A 17,404-nucleotide genomic window follows, 5' to 3' on the forward strand; every position below is an offset into this window, starting at 1 on the left:
ATACCTGTGCTGACCTCACCGCATTCCTTTCCATTTGCCCAGATCTGTGTATCTGTGACTGTGTTTGAATGACATTTCACTGACACACTGACATTCTGAGCATGAGCTAAACTGAGGAGGCACGATGCAGTGGGGGTTTTCCACTCGATGTGTGGGACGATTGACTTTAATAGCTCTATATTGACTTATCCTGTATTTACTAATTTTACATACAAGCCTACACTGACACAACCAAGATTAACTAAATTGGCCTTCTCATGGTTATATAACATTAATATAAGGTTGTTTCAAGACAGCATATCATTATATTTCATTATAACTAATTAAAGTTTAGCCTGTATGCTTTAAGCACATACTAACGTTTGAACTTGTTGCCCTGGTTGGATGTTATGAAACACTACAATGATCTGAAGTGCTTTGTGTGAGATGGCTTGAATCAGAGTCAAATGGCATTTATTTATTTATAAAATTTGTACAGTACTTTTAAATAATGTAATTTGTTACATTTATATACCGCTTTTCACAGCACTCAAATCGCTTTACATATGAAAGAGGGGAATCTCCTCAACCACTACCAATGTGCAGCATTCACCTGGATGATGCAATGGCAGCCATATTGCACCAGAATGCTCACCACACACCAGCTTATTGGTGGAGAGTGATGAAGCCAATCAGGTGGGGATGATTAGGAGGCCATGATGATGGACAGAGACCAATGAGCAAATTTGGCCAGGATTCTGGGGTTACATCCTTACTCCCCTACATCCCCTACTGGGATTTTTCCACAGAGAGTCAGGACTTGAGTTTAACATCTCATTTGAAGGATGGACCTTTACGTTAAAGGAGCTTTTTATGGGATGGGACAATATATAGAACGGGCAGAAGCAAAGAAAGAGGGGACAGGAATGGGAAAGGAGTCATCTTCATTTATATAGCGCTTTTCACAATACAGATTGTTTCAAAGCAGCTTCACAGTGATAATAGGAAAATTAATTAATAGATTGTTTTGGCTTTACAGCTGCTCTAAGAAAATATTATTTTCAAGCTAAAGTAGGTTTTTGACTGAATAACTTCCATTTTAAAAATTGTTAATTATTAACTTAGGGGCCGCTTAAATGACACCTTTCCTACTAAAAACCGAAGACCTTTAATGCATTCTTGTCGTTCATTTACGCGTTTGAATGTGTATGTGTGCAGACGCTTGGTCTTTTTACAAAGTGACATCGCCCAATTACTTGTATGGTCTGCATAATACAGAAAAATTAGTTGTGTCTGCGGACCTATGCGAACTGGAATAATTTTGATAATGTTTTATCTATACATAGGGAAAGGAAAGGGAAGGAAGCCTTCGCAGGGGATAGTTAAGTTGATGCTTCAGGGCTGCGTTTTTGTCGTAAAGGTCCGTGGAAAAGACCACAAGCCGAGGCTCAAACTTGGGTTGCCCGAAGAACAACTGCTCTACATGTCAGATTGAAGGACACATTGCTCTCGGCAATTTTGAAGACAATTACGCACATTTCACTCATTATCTCATTATCGTAATGCCTGTGTGTGGTTTTTAAAAATATTTAAAAAGTATTTATGCATTATTATGGTGGTGTTTGTATTTGTATTTTCAATGCTGATTAAAAAAAGAATGTTTATTTTATAGTATGAACTAAAAATGATTAAATCACTTAAAAATGATTATATAAAACAGAATTATATTTCAGATCTAGTAGGCCTATTCACATAAAGAATTTCACTAAAACAAATCCTATAAAAATTTAAGTGAAATTATTTCATTAAATAGTTGATGCCAATACTTCAGTAGGACTTCAGTTGGCTCAAAAACACTGTCCCAAATGTAATGATTAAAAGTCAACAGAATGTAGACTGTGTTTTAGGCAAACACCTGGTTTGAAACACTTACAGTAAAGCTAACCAAATTCTCAGTAGGCAGTTGATCTTCACCAGGAAACTCATATTAGCTAGGGCACGCTTCCAAGGCAACACCCACAGTATTAATACCCAGACAGAAATAGAGAAGGGACAGGAGTTGATAAGACAGCCATTAATATTTCGGCTTTTATGCAACTTTATCTAAAAAAGACATGCTGCACCCCACCCCAATTGAGAACCATGTTTATACATTAAAACACACACACACCACTACTCTTTAAGGTCAGCATGCCCAAGACAAGTTCTATTCTGCATATTTTAACACAGACGGTTATATTTTCTTAATATACAGAGTTGGGTGTTATGCATTGCAAATTAATGACTGTAATTTAATTACTTTTTTCTTGAAAATGTAAAGAAAGGGATTACTCTAAATGTTTCTGTAATTTAATTACAGTTACTTCTGATGTAATTACATTAATTACTGTTAATTATAGAACAATTCTATATAAAACAATAGTGGATTTAACATAAAAATTTTATGTTTAATGTTAAAATGTACGTTTTTAACGTAACCTTCTCCCTTTAAATACTTTAGTCTGTTCATGAATAATTTATGTAATTTATTAATATGCTTTAATTTATATGCAAGAATTAAAAGAGCCGTTTCATGTCTGTTCATAGTAATTAGTAATGAAATACTAAGTTGATTAGAGTTGATGAAATAATAAGTAATCTAATTACACTATTGAAGATGTAATTAGTAGCTAGTAATTAATTTTTTTAATACTTTTTTAGTGTAACTTACACAAATATATATATGTAAACCAGAAGAAAAACAAACATACATTGGGTTACATTAAGCTTAGATTAAACTAAGTTAAAGTAGATTTCAAACAAAACATTGCACTGAATCACGAAAAGCATATTTTCATTTCGACAAGTCTGCACAATGATATTGACGCAATGTTTTTATATGTTGTCATTGTATAAACCTTTTTAATTACAGTTTTTGCTGACCAAAACAATGGTTTGATCGTTTTGCTTTCAATTGATTTAGTTTTTTGTTACAAAATTCAGTCCATAAAATGTTACTAAAAAGGTTAAGCATAAGATACGATTAATAAACAGCTCATCAAACACCTCTGTAATTTTGTTCCTCAGATTTTAGGCATATTATATATGTGAAGGATCTAAAGTGGCTTAAAAGGTCAAATGCAAAGGTCATTCTCATGCAAGCCTTAAATAGGGTTTATGAAAGCACTAGAAGTCACCAAAGTGTCAAGCTATGATGCTTGCAGGTGGGAGAAGTATTTTAAACACTCTGAAAGTGTTCTTTCAAAGTGTTCATCTTGATGATGATTTAAGGCTTCCTGTGTGAAGACTCAAGAAAGGCCTGGAGCAGTGGTCTCAAACTCAATTCTTGGAGGGCCACAGCTCTGCACAGTTTAGCTCCAACCAGCTCCAACTCACACCTGTTTGGAAGTTTCTAGTAATCCTGAAGACCTTGATTAGCTGGATCAGGTGTGTTTGATTAGGGTTGGAGCAAAACTGTGCAGAGCTGTGGCCCTCCAGGAATTGAGTTTGAGACCACTGGCCTGGAGAGATGTAGAAAAGGCCTGTCTCTGATTTTGGAGACAGTTTGAAATCCACCACCCATCACATAGCTTCACTGACTTTGGTTCAGTCTCCCCTCCCTTCTTCTCATGGGTTTGGGGTAACGACCAACAATCTACTCTGTGGCACAAGGCACCTTATCTCCTGTTCCCCGCATGGCAACGAAAATCAACCTACGCTCTGCTAACGTTCATCTTGTGACTGTGCGCCCTGATAAACTCCATTCTCTCCTTATTCTCTCTCACACCCACACTCACCACAATGAGATGAAGGTACTCAGTCAGCTGTGGAAAAAAAACATGTCTGCACTGTATTAGATATCTGAGAGGAGCTCAAAAGATGAGATCTACCACTCACAGCCACAAACAAACACTCAAATTTCAATCCCAGCAATCCCACACCCATCCAGCCAATATTTTTTGAGGATCTACTCTCATAGATCCCATTTCCTCAAAAAGAAAGCAACTTGAAGACATACACTATGTCTGAATTATACGTACTTCCATACACATTCATACTACACACATATATAGTATATAGCATGTGTATAGTATGAATGTACTATATTTGTCATGTTTTCATTCACTGTCATTCACAGATCCTCTCTTTTGGCCTCATGGGATAGTAATGTGTCCATTGGATGCTCACTTCAGAAGCAGTAGTCATCCGGGTACTTTTTCGAATTCGATTAACAGATACAACATTATTTTGCCGATTACCTTGATACATCTGCCATATTGGAAATTTATGTCACGAGCCTCCTAAACACAGAAACGTGAATTGACAGTCTCTTCCAAACAATTTTCACAAGATTTGTTTTTTCATTCTGCATATTCCAGATAACATAGCTACAACTCAAAATTAAAATGAATGCTAGTGACTAACTAATACTTATTAAAACTAGTGTTCATAAACGCAACAGATTAGAAAAGGTAACGCAAAATATGTATTAATTTTCTTTCCAAATTAGAGTATATAGAACCATCATTTTTTCAATATATAGGCCACCTTCACACCGTCAGTTTTTGGGATTGACAACCACATTTACTTACAGGTGTGAGTCTCGAAATGTCCCATTACCACAGCAACTTGCAGTATCATCTGAAACACTGTATGAACGTGCAACGAGAGTCAAGCCCATATTCTCTTACTAGTAACCATAACGACAGTGACCAACGTAAGATGGCGACGTCCATAAAACTGAAAAGTCTCATCACTTTTGTCCTATTTCAAAACACTGTAGATTCGGAGCATAATGAATCAGTGTATCGAATCATGATTCAGATCACGTGTCAAACCGCCAAACTACTGAAATCACGTGACTTTGGCGCTCCGAACTGCGGATTTGACAAACTGATTCATTGCTTCGAATCTTCCTGAAGGTGTGTTTTGAAATCGGCCATCACTAATTAATTTATTTAGTTTTTTTTGGCGCACCAAAAATATTCTCGTTGCTTTATAATATTAATATTAAACCACTGTAGGCCTACTCACATGAACTGATTTAAATATGTTTTTAGTACCTTTATGGATCTTAGAGAGGAAGTGTCTTTGCTCCCTATGCAGGCCTCACTGAGCCATCGGATTTCAACAAAAATATCTCAATTTGCGTTTCGAGGATCTTACAGGTGTGGAACGTCATGAGCGTGAGTAATAAATGACAGATTTTTCATTTTTGGGTGAACTAACCCTTTCACCAACAGCAGCATGTAAACACGGGAGTGTAGTGTCCTTTGCGACGTCTCGCGCATGACACGGCATTTGAATTTGGAAAAGAAACACAAAACTGACGGGAGCCGCTCCGCCTCCGGTAGAAAACAGTGATTGGATCGAACTCCTTCAGATGACACACAGCTCATGTCTCTGTCACAGTAAGTTACCGAAAGCGAAACCACACACAAAACAACGGCTCTCTCGCACTGTATGACGTTACAGACAACTAGTTCCGTTCTGTTCCGTTCACACAGCGCGAAAATTCCGAGAATGCGGTTGTGAGTCTTGAAAATTTACGGACGTGATAGGTCAAAGAACACACTAACAAGAAGCGACACGAAATAGAACGTTCCATTGAAACACCGGCGCCCAGCAGCGGGCCTGCGTTTCCGCCATTTTGTGGTGACAGCAACTCCACTCCACTTTCTATGGCAATATCAGCTGCGTTGTTAAAAAATGTACATTAAAGCTAAAATCCAAACTGAATGATGACAACACAGAATAAAATACTATCACTTGATCATCAAATCCTTTTAACAGTTTATTTTACAGACTTTGTGTTTAAGTCTTCCACTTTTTTCAAAAAACTTTGCTCTCTAGAAACCCAGTCAGTTTGGGTTAAAATTATTTAAAAGATCAAAAGATTAAAAGCATTATAAACACTGAATTAATACCAACATATAAAATTAATTTAAGGACATGTATCATAAAAATTGAGAATGTTGGACAATAAATATGTAAATAACAGCTTGATTTTGCAGTGTTGTCTAATGTCCGTTAAAGCAAAAGTGTCCAAAAGTGTTAATTATGTGATAATGGACACAGCAGTGCATCTATTATAAGATCATTATGTTTGTAGCGTGATCCATTAAAACGTACAATTATTTAAATTCAGACCTAGATACTATTGTTAGCCTATTATTACTCCACTAGTAGGTCTGAAATATATTGTTCGCTGCAAACATGATCGATGATCTTAAATTTATTTATTATTAATTTACTATTAATAAATGTGTAACTTAAAGTTGCAAAAAATGGAAATATTCAAAGTAGGCTACCTCAGATGAATGGTTGGATTCCACAACTGGTAAAATAAAACATATATAAGAAAATACAACATTTACTGTAGGTGCCATAAAATTTTGGCTACTGGTGACAATTTAAAAAACTGTTCTATTGCGCTTCTGATTTGGCAGTGAAATTCGCCGATTTTGGGTGTATTAAGATGTGAAGGATTCTATGGTCCAGTATTTACCCAAAAATGATCAGACTGTTGCCTCTTGGGTTCTAAGCTGGTTTGGTTATAAAATGCCTAACATAAAATGTTCCTCACCCGTAAGACCTTCGTTAATCTTTGGAACACAAATTAAAATATTTTAGTTGAAACCTGATGGCTCCGTGAGGCCTTTATAGCCAGCAATGACATTTCCTCTTTCAAAATCCATAAAGGTATAACACATCTAAATCAGTTCATGTGAGTACAGTGGTTCAATATTAATATTATAAAGCGACGAGAATATTTTTGGTGTGCAAAAAAAAAACCCAATAATGGCCGATTTCAAAACACTGCTTCAGGAAGCATCAGAGCGTTATGAATCAGCGTGTGTCGAATCAACGGTTCGGAGCACTTAAGTCACGTGATTTCAGTCGTTGCCAGTTTGACACACGATCTGAATCAATATGCTGATTCATTGTGCTCCGATGCTTCCTGAAGCATTTTAGATCTATGTGTTTTTAGTACCTTTATGGATCTTGAGAGAGGAAATGTCATTGCTCCCTATGAAGGCCTCATGGAGCCATCGGATTTCAACTAAAATATTTTAATTAGTGTTCCGAAGATTAATGAAGATCTTACGGCATGAGGGTGAGTAATAAATGGCAGAATTTTCATTTTTTGGGTGAACTATAACCCTTTAAGGACTCAAAGGACTGACAACCATTTTCTGCTGCTGTGTGAAAGTATTCGAATCCATAATCTAAGCTTGTATTAACCATAGGTATTAACTGAGATAGGGCTACATTAAAGTAGCCTATAATATAACGGCCTTGTGGTAGAGCACTTCGTGAAGGGCCGAAGCTGCGTTCCCTTCCCGCTAAAACGCCGCAAGTGAATCCTACTTAGGCTATTGCAAAATGTTCATGCCTTCTCTTAAAAAGAAAACTTTTCTGTAGCCACGACAAACATTTTGAAGACTATCACACTGCCAATCAATTTATTATTTGTGTTATATTAATTATTAATAAGTCTATCCAGCATACTGAGAGGCCTCTTTTCTGTTGACGGCCATTCAAATATATCTACTGAGTCTGACCGTTTCAGGACGACAGCGCTGTCAGGGCCAGAGTTAATGCTGCTGTTGCTTTTATCTTTTTAATGTCGTGAAGTTACAGTAACATAGCTTAGCAGTTAGCAGCACACAGTTGAATATCAGCATAATCTGTTCCACAGGCCGATTGCCTCAGCGACAGTGTGTACAAAGTCTCCATCTAGTGGCCATAAACATGAAATGCAAGTGAGCTTAATATAGCCTACCTGGACAACTTTGTATTTTAAATGTAATATTACATGGGAGAAATTTGCTTTGACAAACAGGTTTGAGAATATTCTATGGGCCCTTTCTAAACATATGACATTACAAAATCGTTAATTTTGCTTGACACAGCCTACCCCACTCTCCCCTATATGACAGAAAATCAAAGTAACCAGCCTTTATTATTATATTCTTTTATTGATTTGTAAAACATTTGACCAATATTACATGAAATCAGGAACATGAATTTACAATACTTTATGATGAAAAAGAAAAAAAAACAGGCATTTTTAACAGTTTCATGAATGGTCATATTCAACTGGTTTTGTCCTGGTGAGCAGGCATACTACTGTTAGCCTGTAAACAGCTAGCATTTGCATTACAGTTTTCTTTATGGTACCCATTCACTCAGAGACAGAAGTGCTTCAGCACTTATGAGCCATTTAGTGCCACAAACTTTCTATTGATCTCCTGTCCTATGGTGCCCAGACAGAAGAGGAGAGGTAAAGAGCATGTCTCTCTTCATCAACTCTTTGTCACAGATGACCCTGTCATCAATTCAAATCCATCTTCTACTCCATTTTAGGATTGACCTGGCATGAGGTATTGACCATAGAGTGTATATATGCATTTTTGTACGAGGTAACGTTTGAGCATGTGTGATTCGCAGGGTAGATGATGTCCACTTGACAGATCACCGTTTAAAAAGAGAAAAAGAGAGAAGGCCATGCTCTGTCATGTTTTGTGTAATTGTTTTGCAGAGCAGCAAAATCCAACTGAGCAGTCAGAATAAAGAGGGGGAGGGGCCTGAGGATGGCCAACCAATCCCAGCAGCAACTGAACACTGTCAATCATGGAAGTGACCACGCCTTAACAGCTCTCAGCTTTCTTGTGAACGTGTAATGAACATGTTGTCTGTCTGTCTGTCCGTGTATGTCAATGTTTGAACGTGTTGGAGAAAGCTAAGGATACAAATACTGTACACGCAGATAATAGTTTAAAAAAATCTGATAAAACAACTGTTAAGGCGTCTTTGTTGTTAAGTGATATTCATACATGAGGTACTGGGTTGTCCATGTGAGCCACTGCACAGCAATAAATACAAACATGAATCATAAAAAAATACAAATCAAATGTGTCTGTTCCCCAGAGAGGTAGTTTGTTATGGTTACATTTTGGACTCAGAAAAGAGACCAACATCAATTTCCCCATCCTTCTCACGTCTCGCCATCATCATCATCATCATCATCAGCATCATCATCAACATGCATAATGTATTCTTGCAACGGTTTAAATATGACATGTTGTCCTGGTTTGTCTGATATAAATTTATGGTAACTGCTGCAGGGATATATTCTCACTCGTTCGTCACGAAATCAGAACAAAACAAATAAGTGAATGATTACAAAAATGCTCAAAACTGGAAGATTTCATTGTTTTCCAGTTTAAAATTGAGTGTACACCCTTATCCCACAAAGTACTGAGCAGCTTAGTATAGAGAGAAGGCATGAAGACGATAAAATAGACAGTTTGAAAGAGAGCAATAAGATAGTGAATATATATTCACTTGTTCTCTTTAAAACTTGTAGACAGTCTGAAAGAGAGCAATAAGATAGTGAATAATATTATATATATATATATATATATATATATATATATATATATATATATATATATATATATATATATATATATATATATATATATATATATATATAATTCACCTGCACTGGGCAGGAGGTTAGCATTCAGTCGTACTTTCCTATATTTGCATACCTACCTACCCAAACATACACACACAACCATCTGCCCTGTGCCTCCACCTGTACAGATATCAGAATATCAAAACTAGTCTACAAGAAAATATTTTAATCTTTTACATTTGCAAAGTTATACTCAAAGATATATATATATATATATATATATAAAGCAAACCTTCCATATCATTAAATCTTAAGTGCCATGACTAAGTTATTTATTAGTAATATACTGAGGAAACGATAACCTTTTCACTCACACACAAATACCCATCTATGCTGGGCCGAATATGTGACACCCAATCAAATATGAATATACTTGGTGTATAGGTAAATGCTATGCATCGCCCTCGCTTCATAAACGCACGCTTCCACAGACACATGCGCACTGCGCTCGCCTAGCTGAGGAACCGCAGTTTCCAGGTAGTTAAATTCAGCTTACATGATCATTAAATCGCCGACCCAGTTCTGACACCAAACTCGCACCTACAGACAATCTTCATTAACGATGATTAACTCTCATACCACAGAAAAGTTTTTCCTAATGACCCTGAGCCCTGACCGAGAAGTAGAAGATTCATACAAATCAGACGTGATTTAAAAAAGAGAAAGTGGAGAGAACAAGATATATAAAGCAACAGAGATAGTGCTCTGTAAGTATCAGCCCTCTAATGCGACTCAGAGAGTCGACAGTCTCGCAAATATCACATACAGCTATTATACACAGTGGAGAAAAGGACTCTTACGTACTTAAAAAGCATAAAAAGATCAATTAAAATGAATAACTGAACAGCTGAGGCCAAGCTAAGGCAGCCGTGTTTGGTTTAGAGGACACAATGCAGGCAGTGGCCAGAGTGATATTAACACGGTGAACAAAGACATGCAACAAAAAGTCTATACCATGGCTGACATGGTATTATGTGTCTGTAATTACTGTTTAGATAATAACAACCCAGCATAAGAAAAGAATGTGCTGAGTTTTGTTATGCTGTAATTAGATAATGCTTTGAAGAACCTGCCTGTGCAAACAACTAGCAAAAACACCCAGGTAGCATGTAAAACTGTAGTTACTGATGACAAACGTCAAGATCATTCATTATCCAGCATGCTGCTATTAGAGTTACCTTAAAAAAAAAAGTGAGAACCAGTCTTATTTCTCAGTAAAGTCATTCCTAGTAGTGTGTGATGCTCAAAACCAAAAGATTATATGATTCTCCCAAAACCTGATACCCAAGATACCCATGTCATATTTCACCCCAAAATTATTATATATATTATTTTCAATTAATTTTTCCATTAAGAAATTTTTCTAACAAGTTTTCATTACCCTTGTGAGAAAAAAAAAATCCTCACTAGAATATGAAGAGAAAATATTTAAAATGTTATGAATAGATAATTGTAATATAGATTATATATTCGGGTAACATTTTACAATACGGTCTCATTTGGTAAAACTAGTTAATGTATTAACTAACATGAACTAACAATAAGCAATACAGTATTTATTAATCTTTATTAATGTTAGTTAATAAAAATGCATTGTTCATGTTAGTTCACAGTGCGTTAACTAACTTTAACAAATACAATTATGATTTTAATAATGTTTTAGTAAATGTTGAAATTAACATTAACTAAGATCAATAAATGCTGTAGTAGAACTGTTCATTCTTAGTTCATGTTAACAAAAGTAGTTAACCTTATTGTAAAGTGTTACCTATATTCCATATCATATTACAGTTATTAAAATGCATTTGGGGTGATTTTTTTCTTTTGTGTTGAAATATGCCCTAGAATCCTTTTTATTATAGCTTTGTAACTCTTGCTTTTTGTGAAAGTACTATAAATATAAAAAAAAGGTAAAATTCAAATTCATGATAAAAAGCATTTAGGATTTTGTTATGAGGAAAATCAAATGTGATGACTAATGGAACTAAAGGGTAAATCTTTGTTAGGGAAAACAATTAGTTAAATTAAAAGAATATTAAAAAAGTAAAAAAAAACGAATGATGGAATGCAAGAGTTGAGATATATGTAACCTATATGATTTACAGATGTGAGGTAAAGCTCTCAGTTTTTAAAAAACATAATTCATGGTTCCAATTCCTGTGTGTTTGCATAAATGCAGTATAAACTGTAGTCTTTACATATTGATTATAGCCAGCCAGGGCTGCAGGGTCTCCCTCTGCTAAATTCTACCATAAGCCACAAGAAGCGCTTATATTAAACTCTATTTACACTAATCGAAAAAGGTAAGAATATAGATACCGAGTCTTATTTACAGGTTAGCTGCGTGGCAAGCGCTAATGCCGCACTAACCACTTTGCAGAGGCGTTAGATAATTGGCCAATCACAGCAGAGGCAAACATTACAGAAGACAGCCATTGTTCAGCAACCTATCAGCTGTGGAGGCAGAGGAAGGGGGCGGAGCTGCCGTTTGATTGGTTAAGTGGCTAGGCGTGGGGTGAGTTAGAGCTGTGTGCTTGCATTAGTATTTTTAACCCTGTGCATTTAAAGGCAGGAGGTGAAGAGACAGGACATCAGCAGTAGTGGACAGCGCTTTGGGGACCATGCAGAGGTTTTGAACAGGACCGCACACTCACACACTCATCCTACACATGCAGTGTAATACTGTTGGCTATTGATAATACAGTAAAATATTACTGTAGTGAGGTGCCACAGTGAAAAACACCATGACATTCTTGTAAGAATGTTCTCCTTACATACAACAAACAAACGGAAACATCTATGGCACTCCCTAGCCGATCTGTAAATGATGAGGGATACACATATACACACACACACACACACACCACTCACAAACTTCGTCCTGGAAACTCTGTATGCATTTTAAGGTGATTGTCCGTACATTCACTCTACACCCCTCCGGGTCACAATGTTTAACCCGCACATCTTGATCTGACTCGGGTGAAGTTACTAGGTGACCTGTCCGCCGAATACTTCCAACACCAGAGGGGTCAGCTGCATGCTGTGTTCGGGCTGGAAAGAAAGGGAGCGGTACTGCTTGGAGTGCTCTTCGTTCAGGCTACGGAGGTCCGCCAGCTTCTGGATCATCTTAGCGTAGAGCAGACGGCCCCCCGGGTGATGCGCGCGGATGTACGCCTGCAGAACCTCAGATAACCTGTCCTGCAACGCTTCCACTCGCACGTGGTCCTGCACCCCGGGCCGGTCTATGAGCACACACAAACACAGACAAATGAGATTCCTGTTTGCAAGCATGGGCATGTTTTTAAAATCTCAGTCTGTCTGATGTTTTGTGTATTTGGGATACTCGCTGACCTGGAGACAGCAGACAAATGGCCATCAGCAGCACATGTTCCTCCTCATGTAGATTGAGTTTTTTCAAGCCCACCTGAAACTTCACCAGAGGCTCCAAAAGCTCTAGAGTGTGTCCAGCTGCGTCCCCAAACATACACAAAATCAGGATTAATTCATGAGCAGGGTTTATGCAGGTTTCAGTAAGTCAAATTTAAGACCTTTAAGACATTTTAAGACCATAAAGACTGAAATTTAAGACCTACACGACGCATTACCAAAAAATATTCAAATCAAAGAAATTCTGAAAAAATCATTTTATTTCAATGAATTCAGTCATTGAAAAAGCATTAATTTAATTTACAGATAAAGCAATCACATTAGTAACCTTCCACACACATCAATGTGCCAAATGCCCAAAACCTTAGGCTTTTTAGACAAACTTGCCCTCAAATAGAATAGATTTCATCTCATTATTTATTTACATTACAAAACAGCATATTAATAGCCTAATAAAGATTGAACAGGCTACTCCAACCCATGTAACAACCAATGTAGCACACACACACACACACACACACACCAGATAATCCATTTTAGATAGATACTCTAATTATCCCGAGGTAAGTATCTATCTAACATGGATTATCTGATATATGTATGTGTGTGTGTGTCCCGCACTGTCCCATTAACTGTGAGTCCAGGTACCTCGACTTAATTTCATTGTTCCAGAACAATGGTCCTGTTGGTCTGATTTTGGCTTTCATTGAACGTTACGACATACGGCCCGGTAAGAGTACGAATCAATTCCCTCTTTATAAACTCCCCCAATCCAAATCTCGCCATAAGCGATCTTGTTGGGCCCGCAAGAGAACGGCTTCGCGATTACTGAATCAGGGAACATCACTTGGAAGAGATCGTTAATCTCACTGTTGCTATTAAATGAGTGGTGTTAGGTCACCGTGTGTATACAAATCACCTCGGCTTTCGATGTGTCAGTCGCTCCAAAAGTAGCCCGAAGGTTGTTCGACGGAGCTGTGATGATATTGCGCTGGAGACCGGAGGGACCAGGCATTGAGGAGGACGACGGCAGTGGTGAGGCTAATTGGCCGAGTCCGCTGAAAAGATTTTGCGGCTAGCTTGTGTTTCTCCGCTCTGGCGTGTGACTCCAGCGCCTTTACACCGCTTCACACCCAGACTCTCTAACTGAATTTTTTTTTTTTTGCAAAGTTTGCAGTGAGCCTCGTACCTGGAGCTGGGTACCGCTTGTAACCAACAGCAGAAATCGCTGTGATCTAGCCATGTCTCGTTGAAAGTACACTTTCCCATTTTCCACACGTAGCCGAACTTTAACAAACTCTGAGGAGACGCAGACGTATTTCGCGGGCAGGTATTGCATTTATCACGGGATTTGTAGTTTTATCACCGCGTATACCAACACCAATTATACCCCAGAAAGAACTACGACTCGCTACTTTTTTGCTACTTTGTAATAACTTTCAGCAGGTAGCGTTTCTGGAAATGGGTAAAAAAATGTAAGACCTGACTAAATGAAATTTAAGACCTCGGATGAAAATCTGGCCGTTTTTAAGACTTTTTAAGGCCTTAAATTTAAAGTTCAGAATTTTAGACTTTTTAAGACCCCGCGGAAACCCTGATAACCATGGGTTGCTGTACATCTACAAACTTTTTTTTTAATTATTATTGTTATTATTATTATTTCTGATAACCTGAAAGTGACACAAAAAATATTCAAAATTTTGAACAATATAGCTATTGTTTTATAATTTATATTATAATATTATAGAATTACTATAATAATTTTAAAAATTATAATTGCAATACAATAAAGAATACTTAGCATAGCATGTATTGATCTGCATTTATCAGAATTTCTAATTTAATAATTATTATAATTAATAATATAAATTATATTATATATTATTGTTATATTATATTTTTATGTATATATTATTAATAATTTGAAACCTAAAAATGTCATAAAACAACAATACTTTCATAGTTTCATAGCATATATTGTTAACATTTATGCTAAATTCTAATGTTAATTTGTCGACTTCAATTCTCTGCCATGACGCTTTAAACTTGACATTGATTAGTCGGTGATCATTGCCAATAAAGGGCAAAACTGGAGAAGAAATCTTTGAAGTCCACATTTACACTGTGTATCAAACAGTTAATAACAAATAAAATGCATACTCCGGGAGCGCTCCACAAGGTACAAAGTTCTGTCATGAAACGCTAAATGCGCAGGCTAATAGGTCCTTTTACCTGCTCGAAATCACATTATCTACAGGACACAGATGATTGGTTCCTGCTGTATTATTAGCCAATGAGCTTGCATGCTCAGTCTTCAAATACATGAGTAGCATTTGCCTTAGCAGTGCAGTGCGCTTTCAGGAACCCTCCACCTTCCCCAGCTCCACCTGTAGATCTGCTACAGGTAACTGATGTATGCTATATTGTACAGCAGCATGTCATGCTAAACTAATGCGCTGCTACATTGTAACACACACACACACACACATATAGACAGTAGCACGCACAGAAACATTCAGTAGCACAGAAATGTATTGTCAACACTGTTCTGTGATTTATCAATAAAATACCTTAGAAACTGAAAAGTTCTGGCATATATGTCTTAGTAACTATAACCCATAGCTTCACAATTAGTAGAAAGATGCTGCCAGGTAGAATTACTTCACACACACAAATGCTCTCTCACTAATGCATTCATATAAATGGAATCTTTACTGTGCTACTTTATCTGTATCTGATTTAGAATGAGCAGAAATCTGTGAAAAATATAACGACCCAGACAAAAGAACTGATAAAAATAAGCTGTTATGTAAGAGCAATATGCCATAGCTGTGCATAAGGCGAGCCACGTTCGAGTCTCAGCTCGAGGTTCAGGCTTATTTGTTCATTAATGATGTCATCAGCGACTAGTCGATGTCTACTCGACTTTAATCACGTAAAGGTCGACTTTAAAAAATCTGAAGATTAATTTCAAGGTAACGTATTAACTAATATGAATTCATGTACAATAGTATGTTTATAAATTAACAAACCAAGATTAAAAAAAAAACTTTAGTTAATTGTTAGTTTGTGATACATAATGATTAATTTTAAAAACTTCTTTTTGTGAAATGCTTGTGCTATATTTATTTAAAAAAAAGATTTACTTAGTTTGATATTTTATCATCAATACAAAGATTTGCATACATTTTCGTGTATGGTGTAATTTTCAAAATACTTTTTGGAGCCACTGTAATTGTCTTAAAGCATTAAAACAGTATAAAAATTATTTTAAAAATAACACATTTCACCTTGCAATTCACTTTCATAAATCATAAGATTAATTGTTGATGAGATATAAAATGCAGTAAAACTTCCTCTTCAAAATCAAGGAAAACTTTGACATTACATGCAACTGTTCAGTGTTGTTGTAGTATGATTACATACTACAGTATTTTTATTACGTTTTGAATTAGCTTTTTATGTTTTCAGTTTTCATTTTAATTTTAGTAATTTTGTTATTCTTTTTTTAGTAGGTTTTTTTATTATTTCAACTTATTCAACTTATTTTTTTTCTATCATTTTAGTACATCATGATTTAAGTTATTCATATTTTATATCAGCTTTATTTCATTTAACAAAAATCGTTTAACAATAACACTGCAACTGTTGCAAGTCAAAGCATGAAACAATGTCCATCAGTGTGAGCTTGAGTTTATGTGTACCTTTTGTCACATCATTGACGCAGTATTTAAAGTCTGGTCCTCCGCAGCTCCAACTCATGTCCTCTAGACTGAAAGACTGGTTGGACCTTAGCATGATCACTTCTATAGCACTGGACTTCAGCAAAGCAATCTGATCTTCAGCTGTCAGCTCTCTGAGACACACAAGAACAGACACAAACACATACACATCAAATGTTGGCTCATGCTGGATTCTGTGAATGGCAGATGTAGAGGGCGTGGGTGAATTCAGTTCAGATAACATGACACTCCTATGGTTACCACAGCAACCTGCGGTCCTTAATGCATATGTATGTACGCACATTCTGAGGAAGCTGGGAAATACATGGAAGTGCACAGAGGCAGGCAAGAAACACGTACTGAGAGTGACAGTTTATAAGGTCAAAACTATTTTTATATTCCTGAGGAAATCAAATAGATGACAGTCATGTCAACAATAACCTGAAAATGGTGGAACTTTCCACAAACAAGCACCACTAAATGGATGAAAGGAATGTACAGAACACCGTTGCTCAGGGTCCACAAATTGTTATAGTCCCAGGCCCTGTGAAATTAAGACCCCGCCCTTGTTACACACACAGATATCGGGGGGTTGTGCGCCACTCAGTTGAACTGAGCAAGGCAATTCAATTTTGAATTCAAACAAGACAGAGAATTAAAATTTAAATTGTCAAGAATAGAGGGTGGGAAAAGGGGAGACAACATCCAATAAAACACAGACCTGCAACACACTCATTGTGAATATTAAAATATGACAGAGTTGAGGGCACCTTTATGCGTTTTAAAAATATAACCATATAACAACAAACTCCCAAGAATGAGGGAGAAACACGGAAGAACATTTAAAAGG

The 17,404-nt window shown here is 36.6% G+C and overlaps 1 protein-coding gene across 5 annotated transcripts in view; it reads right to left on the reverse strand.

The window, feature by feature from the left end:
• Window positions 1–7,937: 7,937 nt before the first annotated feature.
• vdrb (vitamin D receptor b) overlaps window positions 7,938–17,404 on the reverse strand; it is a 33,226-nt gene continuing 23,759 nt past the window's right edge. For all 5 annotated transcript variants that reach the window (XM_067372652.1, XM_067372655.1, XM_067372654.1 and 2 more), the window contains exons 7-9: window positions 16,537–16,688; window positions 12,797–12,913; window positions 7,938–12,687 (exon numbers count right to left, since the gene is read on the reverse strand). In XM_067372652.1, coding sequence (XP_067228753.1) covers window positions 12,434–12,687; window positions 12,797–12,913; window positions 16,537–16,688 — 523 coding nt within the window. In that variant the 3' untranslated portion in view covers window positions 7,938–12,433. The remainder of the gene's footprint in view (window positions 12,688–12,796; window positions 12,914–16,536; window positions 16,689–17,404) is intronic.

This window comes from Chanodichthys erythropterus, chromosome 21, assembly GCF_024489055.1.
Source record: "Chanodichthys erythropterus isolate Z2021 chromosome 21, ASM2448905v1, whole genome shotgun sequence".
In the NCBI taxonomy this organism is placed as follows: Eukaryota; Metazoa; Chordata; class Actinopteri; order Cypriniformes; family Xenocyprididae; genus Chanodichthys; species Chanodichthys erythropterus.